General features: G+C 38.9%; 1 protein-coding gene across 1 annotated transcript in view; it reads right to left on the minus strand.

The window, feature by feature from the left end:
* Window positions 1–8,946: 8,946 nt before the first annotated feature.
* NLRP14 (NLR family pyrin domain containing 14) overlaps window positions 8,947–18,976 on the minus strand; it is a 51,713-nt gene continuing 41,683 nt past the window's right edge. The window contains exons 10-12 of the mRNA XM_033204647.1: window positions 18,145–18,315; window positions 10,014–10,184; window positions 8,947–9,293 (exon numbers count right to left, since the gene is read on the minus strand). Coding sequence (XP_033060538.1) covers window positions 9,158–9,293; window positions 10,014–10,184; window positions 18,145–18,315 — 478 coding nt within the window. The 3' untranslated portion in view covers window positions 8,947–9,157. The remainder of the gene's footprint in view (window positions 9,294–10,013; window positions 10,185–18,144; window positions 18,316–18,976) is intronic.

Consider the following 18,976-nt stretch of genomic DNA (forward strand, 5'->3'; position numbering starts at 1 on the left):
GGAACTCCAGGTGGCATTTGTGATTGAAATAGCATCAATAAAAGTCTGACATTGTGGAAAGACACACACATGCATGGACCTGGTCATTTCTAACCTTGCATTGCTCGTGACAAAATGTATAGTACTTTCTTGAGTCCTGTGAATGGTTCTAGTGAATTATTGAATCTGAGGGGATTGTAGGAGCCCCCAAGTTGGCTGGGAGACTACTGTAGTAATCAAGGATAGATAGTATATCATTTTCCAACAGCAATTCTTAATTTTCCAACACCAACCATATGTCCTACAATTCTATTCTGACACTAAGTACCAGGAATTAGTGCAGACCCACACTTTAAGGGTTTAGTCCCAATAAGGCTGCCCTCACTTCAGATGCCAGCTGCAAATGGGGTCCCCAGGATACCTAAACAGTTGGCAAGTTGTTAGATACAGTAAGAAATTCTTCTTCAAAGGTTTAGCTTGCTGAAGTTTCCTTGTCCTTTGTTCCCTGCTTTCAAAGCCAGACTTCCTTACTCTCTGTGTTCCCCCTTCCCTGGTAAACAACCTTCTTGCCAGTCCTATTCTATAGAGCCCACATTCCACATCTGCTATCCATGCTATGAATTACCCCTCCCATCGCAATGGCTTCTCACACTGACACTGATCTTCCTGCCTTCCCACCAATGTAACTGCATTCCTGCACTTTTCAAATTAGCCAACTGGGTTCAGCTTAGATTGTGGGGTCCAACCCTAGCCAATAGGGGAAAGACACAGAAACAGAAGTTGCATTAGAGATAATAAAAACCCCTGCTTTCCTTTGTTCTATGTGCTCTCGCCCTTGCTCTATACATGAGATACACCCTTCTGCAGAAGTAAATTTGCCTTGCTGAGAGACCCTTTGTCCTTTGTCTCAGTGCTAGTTCTTCTTTGTGGCACTGAGCATTTGCTTCCAACACAAGTCAACTGCAATGAAGAGGTTCTAACATATATGGGCTTCATAAATTCTAACACCCATGGTCTAGACCACTTATTTTGAAAAATTAAATAATAATTTAATGTATACTTATAACTACTTGAAATTGCAAAAATATAATCGATGAATATTTTATGTGTTTACACACTGTTCTCTGTGTGACCATGACAAAGAATGACTATTTTTTATTCCTTTTACAACTAATGGCAGAGAATTGTGGTAGATATGAATGATGAGTGAAGGTGTGAATATCGGTGAACAAAGAAGAGTACACCAAAGGAACGAGAACTAGGCAAAGAGGGGGCATTCTCTACAGAGTATCTTAGTGGCTACATTGGCCTCAGTATCCTCCAAGAGAGTAACTGGAACAGGTAACTCTAGATGGGAGTTTAGGGGGCAGAGAGGCTCCAAGATGAGGAAGATAAATGTATCCACCATAGAGAAAGAAGAATCACCTTCCCCTGGCCTCCCCCCAGAAAATCTGCATAGGGCTATGTCCTGACAAGAAAAAGTTGGAGAATGCAAAGAATTGTCTTGCAAATCCCTATCTCCTCAGGGTATAAGTCCCTAAGACAATTAAAGGAGACTCTTTCCAACTAGAAAGGTCAGGGAAATTTCCCTGCAGCAGAACCAAGTGCCTATGGCCTGGGACCCTTACTTTGTTTCCACTATCTTCAGGGATTGAGTTCTGGTTCAATGGTCCAGACATGTGGAGCAACCCCATGGCTCTATACCACCCCACAATTCTTCAGTAGTAGGGAGGGGGACTCCCAATTTGGATACCTACTAGTTTTTAAAAGTTTTAATCTATTTTTTTTTTGAGATGGAGTTTCACTCGTCACCCAGGCTGGAGTGCAATGATGCGATCTTGGCTCACTGCAGCCTCTGCTTCCCGGCAATTCTCCTGCTTCAGCCTCCCAAGTAGCCGGGATTACAAGCACCCACCACCATGCCTGGCTAACTTTTGTATTTTTAGTAGAGACAGGGTTTCACCATGCTAGCCAGGATGGTCTCAAATACCTGACTTCAGGTGATCCACTTGCCTCGGCCTCCCAAAGTGCTGGGATTACAGGTGTGACCCACCATGCCCAGCCCTCTAATTTCTTTAAAATGTAATTTAATCACTCTTTCCATTTTTTTTTTTTTTTTGACAGAGTCTCACTCTTTTGCCCAGGCTGGAGTGCAGTGGCATGATCTCGGCTCACTGCAAGCTCCACCTCCTGGGTTCACACCATTCTCCTGCCTCAGCCTCCTGAGTAGCTGGGACTACAGATGCCCAACACCATGCCCGGCTAATTTTTTGTATTTTTAGTAGAGACAGGGTTTCACTGTGTTAGCCAGGATGGTCTCGATCTCCTGACCTCATGATCTGCCTGCCTCGGCCTCCCAAAGTGCTGGGATTACAGGCGTGAGACACCACGCCCAGCCTAATTCAATTTTTAAACTTAATTTAATCTATTTTTTAAATTGTGGTAAAAATGCACATAAAATTTTCCATCTCATTTTTAGATGTATAGTCCAGTAAAGTACATTCACGTTGTTGTGCAAACACTCTAGAACTCTTTGTCTTGCAAAACTGAAACTCTATACCCATTAAACAACCCATGTCCCCCTACCCCACCTCCAGACCCTGGCAACCACCATTCTTTTGTCTCTATGAATGTGACCACTGGGCACCCCCTCTGATATGGTTTAGCTGTGTCCCCACCCAAATCTCATCTTGAATTCTCACATGTTGTGGGAGGGACCCAGTGGGAGGTAACTGAATCACGTAGTCAGGTCTCTCCCATGCTATTGTCATGATAGTGAATAAGTCTCACAAGATCCAATGGTTTTAAAAAGAGGAGCTTTCCTGCACAAGCTCTCTTTTCTTTTCTGTAGCCATGTGAGACATGCCTTTCACCTTCTGCCATGATTGTGAGGCTTCCCCAGCCACATGGAACTGTAAGTCCATTAAACTTCTTTCTTTTGTAAATTGCTCAGTTTCAGGCACATCTTTATCAGCAGCGTGAAAACCGACTAATACACCCTCATTTATTCAAACAGTATGAACCAAAAGAGTGGTTGACTTTTAATTCACATATATTTATATTACTTCAATGAACGGTAAGCATCCACTTTTCGGGAATTCATTTCTGTCTTTAGGAGAGTGGCTTCAGAGACTGGGACCTCGGCTCAGATTGGCGAAATTGCTCCCTGTGGACAAGGAACTGAGAACTAAAAGGAGGAATGCTAGTGGTTGTGGGCTCTTGGCGCTGTCCAGGGTCCTGCTTTCTCTGGTGATGGAGAGCAAAATTGGGGTCACCTCCTTTCCAGCTGCATCCACGCCCCTACCAGGTGCCCCGCACTGAGTTTTGAGGGCGTCTGGCTCAGGGACACAGAAGGAGGAGTGGAAGGTCTGGGCCTGAGAGCTGATTCATCACACACAATTAAAGAAATGTAAAAAGACAACCAGAAACATGGGGCACCCTGGGACAGAATCCCAGGACTCCCACCGGATGCGATTCTAGGGAGTCTCCAGAGAGCTAGGAGTCTCAGGCAGTGACTTCCCAGGCTGCTGGAGTCTGCAGGGCTTCCCATGATAACCAGATCACCTACTTCACCGAGTTGCTGGGAAGTTGGAAAATAATACAAGTGTTCCCTGGAAGAGTAGAATGGTTTTGCTTCTATTCATTCTTCATTCATTCATTCTTGAATCATAGCCCACATGTGCAAGAAGACACTGTGCTGTAGGCTGGAATAAAACAATGAAGAAAAGGCCCATAGTTTCTGTTCTCACAGAACTTACATTGTGATGAGGGAGATAAGCGATGGGAAATAAAATAATTACATATCTGTGATAGTGGTAGAAAAAAAAAGAAACACGGTGCTTTGGTAGGAAACGGGAGGGGGAGATGATGATATATAAGATGGAGTGTTCAACCTCTCTGAGGAGGTGATATTTCAACTGCTGTTTAAGGGATCATCCAGAGCCAGCTTTGTAAGGAGCAGGAAGAGGAGCTGAGTGGCCAGAGAGGATCAGCTATGCAAAGGGAAATTAATTGCCTTAATGCTTATAATAAAAGAGAGAAGGCTGGAAATCAGAAGAATCCAACTTAAGAAGTTAGTATATTAACAGAATAAATTTAAAGAGAGCAGAAATAATGCAATAACAATTAACAAAATATTAAAAAGAAAACAGATAAAACATAAAGAATAAAAAAACTAAAGTTAGTTTTGAATATTTGCTTTTTTGACAATCCAATTCGACTCTGTTTATAATTGCAAACCCTTTCTTCCCCAGAGCTGATTTTAGCATGAGAGGAGTGACTTGCCTGATGCACAAATTTAAGGAGATACAAAAAAACTTAGTAATCAAAAGAAATACTGTTTTTGGAGATAAAAGTTAATGCAAAAATATCCATAATGATCAAAATATCAAAATTTTCATTTGACCTATTCTAACCATCACCACTGTTCTACAGCAGTGACACTGTTGTAGAACCCCAAAATTTAAGTTCATATATCTGATGTGCAGTAAGTAAAACACTGACACATCAGCACTTAGGAGCAGAGAAAAGTTTATTCAATTTGGCTAAAGTGAGAGGGCAGGAGAGATGAGTTCTCAAATCTGACCTGCCTTTGAACATAACTGTGGGCTTTTATGAGTAAGGTAGATGTGCAGGAGGGGAGATCCCTGATGATCAAAGCTATCTGTATCTCTAGGGTGATCAAACTTCTGGATGCCATCAAGGAGGTCTGCATGACCTAAGGATCATTGTTTTTTAAAAGAAAAACGAGTTCATTAATCCTGCTGGTTGCCCCCAGAATTTAGGATACGAAGTTAAACAATTACTAGTGACTATATTCTCTCAAAATGACTCTATACTCCATGCTTGCTTGCATGGAGGAAGAAAAGAACAAAGACATAGTAAAATGAACACATAATGATTTTTATAACATAGGCTCAGTTATACCACAGGCATGTTTTTAACATTTAAGTGCTAATGCTTCTAAGTGTATTGCTATTAATTTAAGATAAACATTCCTCATGTTATGAAACTACCCCACAAAGAGATTGAATTTTATTCAACACCTTTTCAACATAAATTGAGGTAATTGGTTTTTCTGCACCATCCAATTAATGTGATAAATTATAATATTCCTAACATCAGCCCACTCTTGCACTTCTAAGTCACATTAATCATAGTATATTTTAATTAAATGTTGAAATGTTCAAAAATTTTAATACTGGGTCTTTGCATAGTCATAAGTGACATTCATCTTTAAATTTCTTGATAGTGTCATTAGGCTTGAGAAATAATAAAATCCAAAGCCCCCAACTGACTGAATGAACTCCCAGTTGGCCAAAGGAACCCTGGAAAAACCTCAGAAGCTGAGTTCCCATTCATGTCAGGAGAGATGGGAGGTCAGACATACCACATTATTCCCTTCCCTTAGCTAACTAACATTAGGCTTTCTTCCCTACAGTTTAAACAGAAACCAGCCCTTTCAAAAGACTCCACACTGATAATGTCAATGACTAGTTTATCTTCCCAGGTACACCAAAAAGACATAGATTAATTATTCCTTCACTCCTGAGACATCTGCTTCCTGTATTCCTTTTTTCTTCAAATGTTTACCTTATATAAAATGTAGATTTACTGGGCACTAAAGTCAGAAAACTATATAATCATTAATCTCACTGCCACATCCCCCTTTTAAAGGAAAATATATAAATACTAAACCTTTTGAGACCTTCTAAAGGAAAAACAGCCACAGATGCACCTGTGACCCCTATTTTTCCCAGATTCATTCTCAAGCTGGCTCAATAAATCCTGATGATTTGAGACTTATGCCTCAATCACTCATTTTGGTTGTCAGGCTCTATTATCAATAGTTTTCATCTTTAAAAAATCAATTAGAAAAGCTGTCTTCCTCTATAATGCCCTGAAATGCTTTCAGAAATATAAGAATTTTCCTTTTTCTGACAGTCTGGTAGAAATTATCTTAAGAAACATTTACCTTTGTTGGAATTTTCTTTGGGCAGCTTGGAAATCCTGTTGTCTGTGAAGGATGAGATGGTGACTACAGCCCAAGGCTATCATGTGAAAGAAGTCACCACTTTGGTGTATACTTTCTTTTCTGTGTTTGGTATAATAGCGCCGGTTAGCTTTCTCTAACTAGCAAGACTGTCCTCACTGGGAATCAATTCAGTAAAGCCACCTCTCTATGTATCACCTATGCCAAATGTCAGCAGCAGTATTACTGTTCTGTGTGGATATCAGCACCAGTAACATTACTTGCAAATTTTTACGAAAACCATTTGCCCCCTCTGACTGCCAAGGTCTATGCTCCAGTCCTCCACATTGACCCACGGGATATTATACAGTGTGATTTTCTGGCCCCTTTCAAGGCACACAGGTTCCAAAACGTTGGGAATATTTGAAGCAATAAGTGTTTTTGTATGCTAATGAGATGGCTGGTAGCCAGAGGCTCCTGGATAGTCTCAGGATGGGGGCTGGTTGCTAGGAGAACCAACCATGTGATTAAAGGGTTGGAACCTTCAGCACTCCCCATCCCGACCTCCAAAGAAGCAAGGGGGTGCTGAAGGTTGAGTTTATGACAATGGCCAGTGACTTAATCAATCATGCCTACCTAATGAAGCTTCCACAAAAAGATGTGATTCAGAGAGCTCCCTGGTTGCTAAACACATCCATGTGCTGAGAAGGTGGCACAAGCCAAATGCATAGGGATAGAACCTTCCGAACCTCGCCCTATGTGTCTCTTTCATATGGCTGTTCATTTGTATCATTTGAAATATTCTCTTATAATAAATGGGTAAACATACGTAAAGTATCTCCCTGAGGTTTGTGAGTCATCCTAGCAAATTATGGAACCCAGGGAAAAGAGAGTTGTGGGAACCCTGACTTATGACCAGTTTGTCAGAAGTACAGGTCACAACCTGGAACTTGCAATTGGTACTTCAAATAGGGCAGAGTCTTGTGGGACTGAGATCCTCACCTGTGGGACATGATGCTACCTCCCTGATGATAATGTCAGAATGGAATTGAATTATACGATACCCAGCTGGTGTTGGAAAATTGCTTGGTGTGTTAAAAACCCACATATTTTGGTGATCAGAACTGTGCAGGAATTGACAGTGTTATCAAAGAAAAAGTGTTGGTTTTTGCCTTACAATAAGCTAAGAGGCTTTATTTTCTCCCACAGACAAGGAGAAAAACATTAAGTTTGTGGTGAACTAAGGAAGGCCACAAATTCTTTGACACTACTCCCATCAACAATTGATTGCCCTAGAATCTGAGCTGGCCTGTACTACTTTCACCAATAGAGGATTATGGAAGTGACTTTATGCCAGTTCTGGGCCTAGCTTTTAAAGTAACTGACAGCTTCCTCTTGGCCCTTTCAAATCCTGAATCCCTACCCTGCAGAAACCACATGGAGTGGTCCTAAGACTAGAGGCAATGTTAGAGTAGGTAGTTAGACAGATATGAGAGCAGGGCAGGAGAGAGGCCCCCCAGGAATGCCAAGCAATTTTTGAGCCATAGTCAAGCAATCATAAACCTTTTCCTCTGAGATAATGAACAGGACAAGGGAGGGTCCCCAGAAATGTCTGGCTTTCATCAGGTGAAGGACAGGTGAGCATAAAACTATCCCTCTGAGACAGTAAGTGGCCACAACTGCCACCAGGAGGGAAAGGAATCCTGCAACAGATGGAAAACACCTGGAGCCAGCGAACCACAATCCCTGATAAAGTTTCAAGTGTGTGCAAAGGGGAGCAAGATGGTGGACTTTGACCTGTATATGACCTTCCTGTATATGACCAGTAAGGAAAAGTCATCCCAAAGGAGCATGCATACAACTTCAGTAAACACACTGTGCACGGGACCCCTCACAAGTGCTGGCAGGCCACTGCACACGGGTAATCAAGCAACAACCTGCCCAAGGGAGGGATCAGCAGGGGAGAAGAGCCTGGAAGATGAGTCAATGTATAAAGTCTCAAACCAAGGATCAAGAGAGACACTTGAATCTCTCAAGTGGCCTGCTTGATTTCTTTAAAGTGTACTTTGCCTTCTTTAATAAACTTTGCCTCTGCTTTAAACCTACTTCTGCCTCTCAGTTGAATTCTTTCCTCTGAGGGGGCAAGGACCAAAACTGCTGAGAACCACTAGACTTCTGGCTGATAACAGGAAGAGGGGTCTGGCTCAACCCAGCCTTTCAGCCCTCCCTGCCAAGGCAGCAGACGTATAAAAGTTATCTAGGACCTCCAGAGCAATCTGGTTGCCAGGTGAATACCACCAAGGGACCCCGAGTGATACCTTATGGAGTATAAGAAATGCTCAGCTGGGCCCTTTCTGAATTCCAATCCAAGTTATGAGATTTAATAAAATCATTATTGTTTTAAGCCACCAAGTTTTGGGATAGTTTGTTATATAACCAATAAATAGCCAGAACAGTCTTTCACACACAAAAAATTTTTATTGTGTCATGTTTTTGCCAAATGAAAGAATCTGTTTCTAGCTCTAGCCCAAATAACCTTATAATCCCTTAAAGGAAATTAATCCTCCTTATCTTTACAATAAGCTATAGAAAGTGTTCATTGTAGAAGTAGACTCCCATTTCTACTGAAATTAGTTATTCTCAACTATTAGTATACTTAATAATTTGCCTGGGAAATTATCAAAATGCTGGTTTCCAAGGACCCTTACCCAGACATTCTGATTTGGTAAGTCTAGTGTGGGGTTCAGGAATCTCCATTTTAAGACAGATACCCAAGTGATCTTGACACTGGTGATCCCAAGAACACACAGGGAGACACATTTTAATAAAAGGTGCCAGAGACAGTGGGGCTGTGAACTAAGCCATGTCAGTGAAAGTAAGGAAAAAACTAGGCATTTTAACTGATCTTCCCTGTCCGCGTCCTCCAGCCTCATATCCAGGCTTCCCTTACCTGCATTCTTAAGCTCTGTATCCAATTAAAAACATATTATACTTTTCAGAGAGTTTTATGCTTTTTATTTTATTTTAGCCTCTCAACCACTGTGTGAAGTACAACAGACATTTTACAGAGAAGTGGGTATCTGACAGCTGCCAAGTACACAATTTATGGGCATAGAGTATCTGAAGTTAAGCACCCAAGTCTGGGTATATATGTATGTATGTATGTATTTACATTTATATTTTTAAAGGAATGTCAGTTTCTTCAAATCAGAAACACCGCCACCAAGACCCATCTTCTTCATTATGATAGTTACAATCTGGCTTAATGATTAAGTGTGGATTGCTAACTCCCACAGCTTCCAGCAGCTTCTGGGCTTCCTCATCAAATGCCTCTTTGCACAACCTGAGAAAACAAGGGAACATCTCTTTTCCTGCATTCAATTTCCCTACAGCCCTCCACTTTCTCTGTAAAGGATTTATTTCAGGAGAAAAAAAACTGTTCTGTTAAAATAGAGAGAGAACATTATAACATGGATGAGGAGTGGGGAAGGGAACTGAGAGAGATATAGTGAGGGAGATACAGCAGTTGAAGGAAGATAGGAGAAATTAACAGAAGAGAAAGAGAAACCTATTGAAATTAAAAAGGATCCTCCAAGAGCCTTTTCCTATCCAAGCAAAATTAATATTACTACTGATAATAATAATGAAAACAACTAACACATTTATTGTTTATTGTTATGCTAGGCACCATTCTACGTACTTGGTCTATATTGACTCAGATGCTCATAATAATCTTACAGGTTGATTTTATCATTTCACCCATTTTACTGATAAGCAAATCAAAACAAAGAGCAATGGAGGACTAGCCTTAATTAAACATTTAGTAAGTGGTAGGGACAGAATTCAGACTCATCTAGGCTGGTTCCAGGGTGCTCAGTATTCAACTACTGTGCTATATTGTGTCTCTCAAAATTCAGTGTTCTATGAGGGAAAAACAAATAAGTGTCTAGAAAATACCCAAGGATACATAATTAGGTTGATTCTGAGACCTGTAGTAAATGAGTGGCTCCCCAAATCCCTCATTACAGGAAATGCTCCCCCTGAGAAACCAATGGAGACTTACCCTAGAACTTGTAGTTTACACTTAGGAGACTTCAAGACTTTATATAACTTCGTAATTCCTTCATACCCTAAGGTATTCTGTGTCAGATTCATTTTTATCAGTCTTTGGTTGCAGATAAGAGCAGAGGAGAGATCTTGACAGCAGAGAGATGTCAAACCACAGTATTCCAACCTGTAGAGAAGAGAGACAAAAGACAAAAATGAATTTATTCGATGACACAACAAAGCCCACAAGAGATCTGTGAACTCAGAATGGAGGATAATTCCAGAAACTTTAAAAAATGAGCACAGTATAAATTCAAGGACTATAAATACCTATAATATTCATTATTACCAGATATTTCCAGGCTGAACTTATCCCTTCCAAAATCATGAATTACAAATTCATAATTATTAAGGAATAAATAAAACATGCACTCACGTTACAAAATACTATGAAGCAGTTGAATCCTTGAACATCACTAAAAATACATCACTGTAACTAGATATAGGAATTTTGGTAGTGAGTGTTTAAAAAGCAAGGAATAGGCCAGGCATGATGGCTCATGCTTGTAATCCCAGCATTTTGGGAGGCTGAGGCAGGCAAATCACCTGGTGTCAGGAGTTCAACAAGGCCAACATGGTGAAACCTCGTCTCTACTAAAGATACAAAAAGTAGCTGGGTGTGGTGGTATGAACTTGTAATCCCAGCTGCTTGGGAAGCTGAGGGAGGAGAGTCACTTGAACCCAGGAGGTGGAGGTTGCAGTGAGCTGAGATCGCACCACTGCACTCCAGCCTGAGCTACAGAGTGAGACTCAGTATCAAAAAAATAAAATAAAATAAAATAAGCAAGAAATATAACAAGGTCTCTAGCATCATGCCATTGATGCAAATAAAAATGCAATTCTATGGCATATTTTGAATACATTAGGTCAGCTGCCTATAGGTGGGAAAGGAAATGGCTAATTGAGATAAATTAACCAACCCACCTATCCATCAGTCAAGGGCCTCTGCACAAGCTGATAATAGTATATACATGAACTGAGGAAGCATGTCAAACTCAGCCTTCTGCACCTAACATTCTCCTAAACAATTTGAATCTAATATTTACCTTATGCTTACCTGGCCATTGAACAACTGAGTGCCTATGTAGATGCTGAGCATACAAAACTTTTTTTTGTTAAGTGATAACATTTATGTGATGAAGAGATGGTCCCACTAATTATGAGACAGGATATGTAAATATCACACAAAATCTTCCTTAGTGGAAAAAGCATCATAAAACATAAAGTGTTATCATGAATTCATCAGGAAATATAATCATTTTATATTTTCAGTCACAAATTACAGTCTCAAAATATAGAAGACAGAAACGAACAGAACTGCAAAGTGAAAGACTCAAATCTAGAATTTTAATGAAAATTTTAACATTTTTCACAGTAACTGAGTTATCTGGGAAAAAGGTCATTAAAATTTAGATAGTTTAAACAGAATTAATAATCTTAATCAACTGATACAGAATACTGCAACTGCCCGGGCACAGTAACTGGCACCTGTAATCCCAGCACTTTGGGAGGCCAAGGAAACAGAGGAGCTTGAGACCAGAAATTCAAGACCAGCTTGGGTGACAGAGTAAGACCTCATCACTCCGCCCCCGCCCCCCACGCCGGCCAAGAAAAGAAAAAAAAATAGCCAGACATGACAGAAAAACCCCCTGTACTTAGAAAAACTAAAAACTAAATTAGAAATAACAATTTGTCATGTTCTTAAGTATGTTTAAAAAGTCGTATAGCAAATGAAAACAAACTTCAAAGAACTGTACTCATGCACAGTATGTTATCAGACAACAATTTTACAGACTGAATATAAAAAGAAAAGCCTCGACCGGGCACGGTGGCTCAAGCCTGTAATCCCAGCACTTTGGGAGGCCGAGACGGGCGGATCACGAGGTCAGGAGATCCAGACCATCCTGGCTAACACGGTGAAACACGTCTCTACTAAAAAAAAAAATACAGAAAACTAGCCGGGCGAGGTGGCGGATGCCTGTAGTCCCAATCGGGAGGCTGAGGCAGGAGAATGGCGTAAACTGGAGAGGCGGAGCTTGCAGTGAGCTGAGATCCGGCCAGCCTGGGCGACAGAGTGAGACTCCGTCTCAAAAAAAAAAAAAGAAAAGAAAAGCCTCATGTTTAAAAATTAAGGAGTATGTCTAAAAATAACCTGTTAGTTGAAGAAAAAAGTTCTAGGGAAGTTTACAAATATTGTGGACTCAAAAATAACAAAAATACTGCATAAAATATCAAAATTTTATGATTAAGTTAATGCAGTCATTTGAAGGGAAGTTGTAACCTTAAATATCTTTGTTGGAGAAGAAGAAAGGGATTATGTATGTCTAAGCATCCAACTCAAGAATTTAGCAAATGGTAAAATAAACCCAACAAAAGTACAAGAAAAAATAAGATAAAAACAGAAATTAATGAAACAGAATGTAGATGTACAACAGAGTGGATCAATGTGTTCTTTGAATACAAAAATAAAGAAGGGGTCAAATTCAATATCAGAAATGAGAAAAAACATATCACTATAGATGATTAAGAAGTTAAGCAAATAATAAAATATCAGATGCTTGCCAATAAGTTTTAAAATTTAGATGAAATAGATAAAATCAACTATATATTTAACAAAAGTACTCTATGAGAAAGAGAAAACCTAATTATTTAAAAAATTGAATCAGAAGTCAAAAATCCTACACACAAAGAAACTCCAGCTTAGACAGCTTTACCAGAAATTTTTACAAAATTCAAGGAAGAAGTAATTCCAATCTTACAAAAATCCTCTCAGGAAACTAAAAAATAAGGAACACTCCTGAACTCATGAAAATATGGTAATTTTGATGCAAAAACTTGATGAAGACTGCAAAAGAAATTATAACCTATGTCCATTATGAACAAAATGGTTAAGTGCTGTCAGTAATATTAACATTAATGAAGTAAAACACACAATAGGAGGTATGTCCAAGTTGGTTTGATTCCAAAAATGCAAAGTTCATATAATGCATACATCAATGTGATTCATCACATTTGACAAAATTTTTCAGGGCTAAGCAACTTTAGCAAAGTCTCAGGATACAAAATCAATGTGCAAAAATCACAAGCATTCCTATACACCAATAACAGAGAGCCAAATCATGAGTGAACTCCCATTCACAATTGCTACAAAGAGAATAAAATACCTAGGAATACAACTTACAAGGGATATGAAGGACCTCTTCAAGGAGAACTACAAACCACTGCTCAAGGAAATAACAGATGACACAAACAAATGGAAAAACATTCCATGCTTATGGATAGGAAGAAAGAATATCATGAAAATGGCCATACTGCTCAAAGTAATTTATGGATTCAGTGCTATCCCCATCAAGTTACCATCGACTTTCTTCACAGAATTAGAAAAAACTACTTTAAATTTCATGTGGAACCAAAAAAGAGCCCATATAGTCAAGATGATCTTAAGCAAAAAGAACAAAGCTGTAGCCATCATGCTACCTGACTTCAAACTATATTACAAGGCTACAGTAACCAAAACAGCAAGGTACTGGTACCAAAACAGATATATAGACCAACGGAACAGAACAGAGGCCTCAGAAATATCACCACACACGTACAACAATCTGATCTTTGACAAATCTGACAAAAACAAGCAATGGGGAAAGGATTCCCTATTAAATAAATGGTGTTGGGAAAACTGGCTCTGGACCCCTTCCTTACACATTATACAAAAATTAACTTAAGATGGATTAAAGACTTAAACGTAAAACCTAAAAACATCAAAACCCTACAAGAAAATCTAGGCAATCCATTCAGGACATAGGCATGGACAAAGACTTCAGGACTAAAACACGAAAAGCAATGGCAACGAAAGCCAAAATTGACAAATGGGATCTAATTAAACTAAAGAGCTTCTGTACAGCAAAAGGAACTGTCATCAGAGTGAACAGGCAACCTGCATAATGGGAGAAAGTTTATGCAATCTATCCATCTGACACAGGGCTAATATTCAGAATCTACAAGGAATTTAAACAAATTGACAAGAAAAAAAAATCCCATAAAAAGTGGGCAAAGGATATGAACAGATATTTCTTAAAAGAAGACATTTATGTGACCAACAAACATATGAAAAAAAGCTCATTTTCACTGGCCATTAGAGAAATGCAAATCAAAACCACAGTGAGATACCATCTCCTGCCAGTTAGAATGGTGATCATTAAAAAGTCAGGAAACAAAAGACGTTGGAGAGGATGTGGAGAAACAGGAACACTTTTACACTGTTGGTCAGAGTGTAAATTTGTTCAACCACTGTGGAAGACAGTGTAGCGATTCCTCAATCATCTAGAACCAGAAATAACATTTGATCCAGCAATCCCATTACTGGGTATACACCCAAAGGATTAGAAATCATTCTACTGTAAAGACACATGCACACATACGTTTATTGCAGCACTATTCACAATATCCAAAACTTGGAACCAACTCAAATGTCCACCAATGATAGACTGGATAAAGGAAATGTGGCACATATACACCATGGAATACTATGCAGCCATAGAAAAGGATGAGTTAATGTCCTTTGCAGGGACATGGATGAAGCTGGAAACCATCATTCTCAGCAAACTAACACACGAACAGAAAATCCAACATCCCATCTTCTCACTTGTAAGTGGGAGTTCAACAATGAGACCACATGGATACATGGAGGGGAACATCACACAACAGGGCCTGTTGGGGGATGAGAGGCTAGGGGAGGGATAGCATTAGGAGAAATACCTAATATAGATGATGGGTTGATGCGTGCAGCAAACCACCATGACACGTGTATACCTATGTAACAAACCTGCACAAATTCTGCACATGTATCCCAGAACTTAAAGTATAATTTAAAAAAAGAAAAAGAATACTCCTAGCAAACTAGGTGTAGAAGGCAATTTCCTTAAATTGATAAATTGGTGAACCACTGAAATTGTGCTTTAAACATTGGGAATAACATATGAAAGTTCATTATCCCCAGACATGTTAACATTATATCACATATATTAACAGCTACTAAGGCATGTAAAAAAGGAAAAAAAGAATATAAGAACAGAAAAGGAAAAAATAACTACATTGTATTATTCCTAAATTTTGTGATTGTATACCTAAAAAATACAAAAGTATCTACAAATTAGCAACTAGAATAAGCAAGAGAATGTGGCAGGCTTTGGATAAGAAACCAACTTTAAAAAAATACTATGTTTCTATGTATAAACACAATGAAAAAAATAACTAAAACAATCATTTACAACAGCATGAAATATAGCAAGCACTTTGGAATAAAGTTAATCAGTAACAGAATACAAGACCACTCAAGAAAAAATTACTAAGCTTTATTGACAGACCTAAATAAATGAGATATGTCTTTTTGGTGTATCAGGAGACTCACTGATAGAATAAATGCAATTTGATTCAAGACACCAACATATAGGTAGGTTGGGGGGCAGTACATATGTATGTAACTTGATAAGTTGATATTTCCAATTTATTTGCCAATGTAAAGGGGAAGGAGAGCCAAAATTCTCTTTAAGAAGATGGGAAGACTTGCTATAGTGGGTACCAGGGCTTATTATGGAGCTATATTAATTAAGACAGCATTGTTAGAATTGGGAATTACAAACAGGTCAGTGGAAGAGAAAACAGAACCCAGGAACAGATCCATGCACCAATGAAAATGTGGTTTATAACAAAGATGTCCCTACCAAGCAGAGGGGAGAAAAATTTCAATACTTTTTGCTAGGAAAAAAAATGAGTATATAGGAAAATTATAAAATAGAATGTTACATCTACCTATATTTTTAAAAGGTAGATTAGAGGCTGCAAAGCTTCATAATTTGCCTTTGATATTTCAGAGATAATAATAGAATTGGAATATAATGTATAAGATATAATGGGTTTCTGTAAATATTGTAAAGATGTTTTTCTCTCTCTCCCATTTGTATGATTCCTCCAGACCGAAGGTCTCCATGCAAGTAAAGGATAATTGGAGAACAGATGAAGTTCTAGCCACTAGGATGGGACAAACTGATTTCATTGGTGTAGGGGAAGAGCAGCAACAATATTTGGAATGGAACACCTTAGAACCTGGAGGTGTGGCGAGTGAGGAGAACAATTCATGCTCTATTTTTTCTCCTAGATCCAAAACTTCGGCCTGGCAAAATAATTATGTGGTCCATGGAGTCTACGCAGCAACTGCAGCTGACAGACTGACCCACAGCCTGGTTTGTTATGCCTGTCTATACACTATGGAAACAGAAAATCTAATGTAGACATAGCAGGTCCTGAATTGCTTTGCTCTGTCTGATGCCATCAATAGCAGCCTCCTAATATGGAGCCTTATCATATGTATACAAATACAATCACTAGCACAACCTTGTTTCAATTCGATACAAATCTGCAAGCTTCTCTTGATGCCAGAACAGCCTTGGAATATACCATGTATGAGAATGAGGCAGCTACAACTACCAGTGAGACTGCTCACCTAGCTTAATCAAACTAGTGCAATGGCTAACCAAATAAAATATAACAGTAAATCCAAAATTAGAGTGACCTCTACTCCTTTCAGTTACATGTTTGCTTGTCGGGAAGAGTGGACTGCTAACTGTCTCTTTACTGGGGAGGAGGACTGCTTTTGGCCCATCTTTATTTATTTATTGCCAGTGACATCAAAGAATGGCAGGTCATTTTAGACTCCCTTGTATGGGTTCTAATGCATAAAAGACCTAGTAGTCCTTCCTGGAACTTACTCAGTTGACTGAGTCAGACCCCTGTGGGAATGTTTGAAATCAGTACTACACATTGGCCTCATCCCATGCTTGGAGTTTTGTTATTAGCAGCCTTAATTAAATGGTACATGAGATTAATTGAACAGATTTGGTCCCAATCTCTGTTAATGAGAGTGGCCAGTAGAGTAGCATATTTATGTGAAAATTCACCAGAAGCCAAGATTTTACTGTGTAGAAACAATGGGTAGACATTTTGGGGAGATATTCTTCCATAGGTCTTTCTCTCCCCTACATGTTTGCTAACAAAAATAGAAGGCCCTGACAACTCTTTACCTGGGCCATTTTCCAGGGTTGCGTTTGTAATGAGCAACCTTGAGGGACAAAGAGCAGGCTTATTACTGCCTCCTGTAAAATCCCGGGTCTCTCAATCTCTATCTGGACCCTCTTCCATCTGGACCCTCTTCATCAGCCCTGTGAGACTTGGGGGACAAAAGGAACTGACACAGACATGCTAATACTCATGCTTTGCTCTGCTACAAGCAATAAAGTCCTTTGTCTCTGATAAGTCTTGTGAGTTTGGTTTTGTTTTTTGGCTAGCATCCATGAAACAATAACAGGTGAATTTATTAGGTTGTAAGTAGGATAAAATTAAATCTCAGACCTAACAGTTACATCATTGTCATTGCTATTATAAAAATATATAGTCAATGGAAATATAAAAGCTTCATTTTCTTGGAAGAGTCAGGGGAGATTTCTCTGGAAGACTGTTAAATTTCTAAAGGATGATACATGTCATTATGTCTGAGCTTCCCACACACAGAGCACAATTCTTGACCCTGAGGTCAATAATTCATGTTGTATAAGTGAAAATGTATTAGCCAGTATCAGTTCAAAATTAAACAAAAATCTAAATACAGAATTGAACATAAGAAATGTCCACAACACAGAATGTGATTTTATTAGATTACAAGCTCCTTAAGAACACAGTATTTTACAGATAGAAGATAATTAGTAAAAATCTTCAATTTAATAAAAAATTAATTCAAAAACAAGTGGACTATCTGAAGAATGATAGAACATGGAAGACCCAAACCAGGTACCACTTGAGTACTAAGCATCTGTCCAAGGTACTAAAGGGGACACAAAGAAATGTGAAATACGGCTTCTATAGTAAAGAACATGCAGTACATTCATCCATTTATTTGAAATTAGATTCTTTTTTCTGAGAGTAACTTACCTTCTAGCCCCATTTAGTTTGTATCCTCTCTCCATACACTAATTATCTTCTAGCTATACTAGCTACCAAATAGGCATCATTTTCTTAATGGAAAACTATGAACTCACCCGAGTCTCTGAATGCTACAGTTTGAGTATCTCAAAGCGTCACATAGAATTTTCACTCCATCATCCTGCAAATTGTTGTTCCCAAGGTCCAGGCTCCTCAGGTTTGGGTTGTATACAATAACAGAAGCCAGATCCAGACAACATGCATTAGTGAGAACACAGCCCATCAATCTGTAAGAATTACAATAGGAAAAGTGAATCCTTCCATTGTGAGGCTTAATAAGTTTCCTCCTAGGAGATACACCCAGGTATTTGAACCTCTTTTCTATCTACAATCCAGGACATACATGGGAGGGTCTAATTTATCAGTAAAAACAGATGGGATTTCTTAATGAGCAGAAGAAACCAGCAGGTAAAACTGTTGTCTTCCACAAACAGGTTGTTATCTACAGAGCTTTAAAAATCAAGGGTATAAACATTTATTTTTACCAATACTTAAAAAAAAATGAATATAAGCTTTCCCAAGGAATCAATAGATCTCTGTGCTTTCAGTTTTTAATATATCTTTAAGTGAAAAAAGTTTCCTAGAATCCATCTCAAAGTATTATCTTCAGAGAAGAAAGCTACATATAAAAAGATATTTATTCCAGGTCCTTTGCGTGGTATTCAAGCGCACTCACAATCTGACCTCAAGCTTTCTCTTTCCATACTTTGTCCCCACATTATTTTCTAACCACACACATGAATTTTTCTCCAACTAAACCATATTTGTTGTTGTTTCTCTTCTATTCTCTCTCCTTTCCTTCTGTTTAGCATATCCCCACATAACAGAATCTTCATCATGTTTCTAGCCTAAAGTAACTCTGTCTCCACTGAGAAGTCCCAACCTTAA

The sequence above is a fragment of the Trachypithecus francoisi genome, unplaced genomic scaffold (genome assembly GCF_009764315.1).
Source record: "Trachypithecus francoisi isolate TF-2019V2 unplaced genomic scaffold, Tfra_2.0 Lachesis_group8, whole genome shotgun sequence".
In the NCBI taxonomy this organism is placed as follows: Eukaryota; Metazoa; Chordata; class Mammalia; order Primates; family Cercopithecidae; genus Trachypithecus; species Trachypithecus francoisi.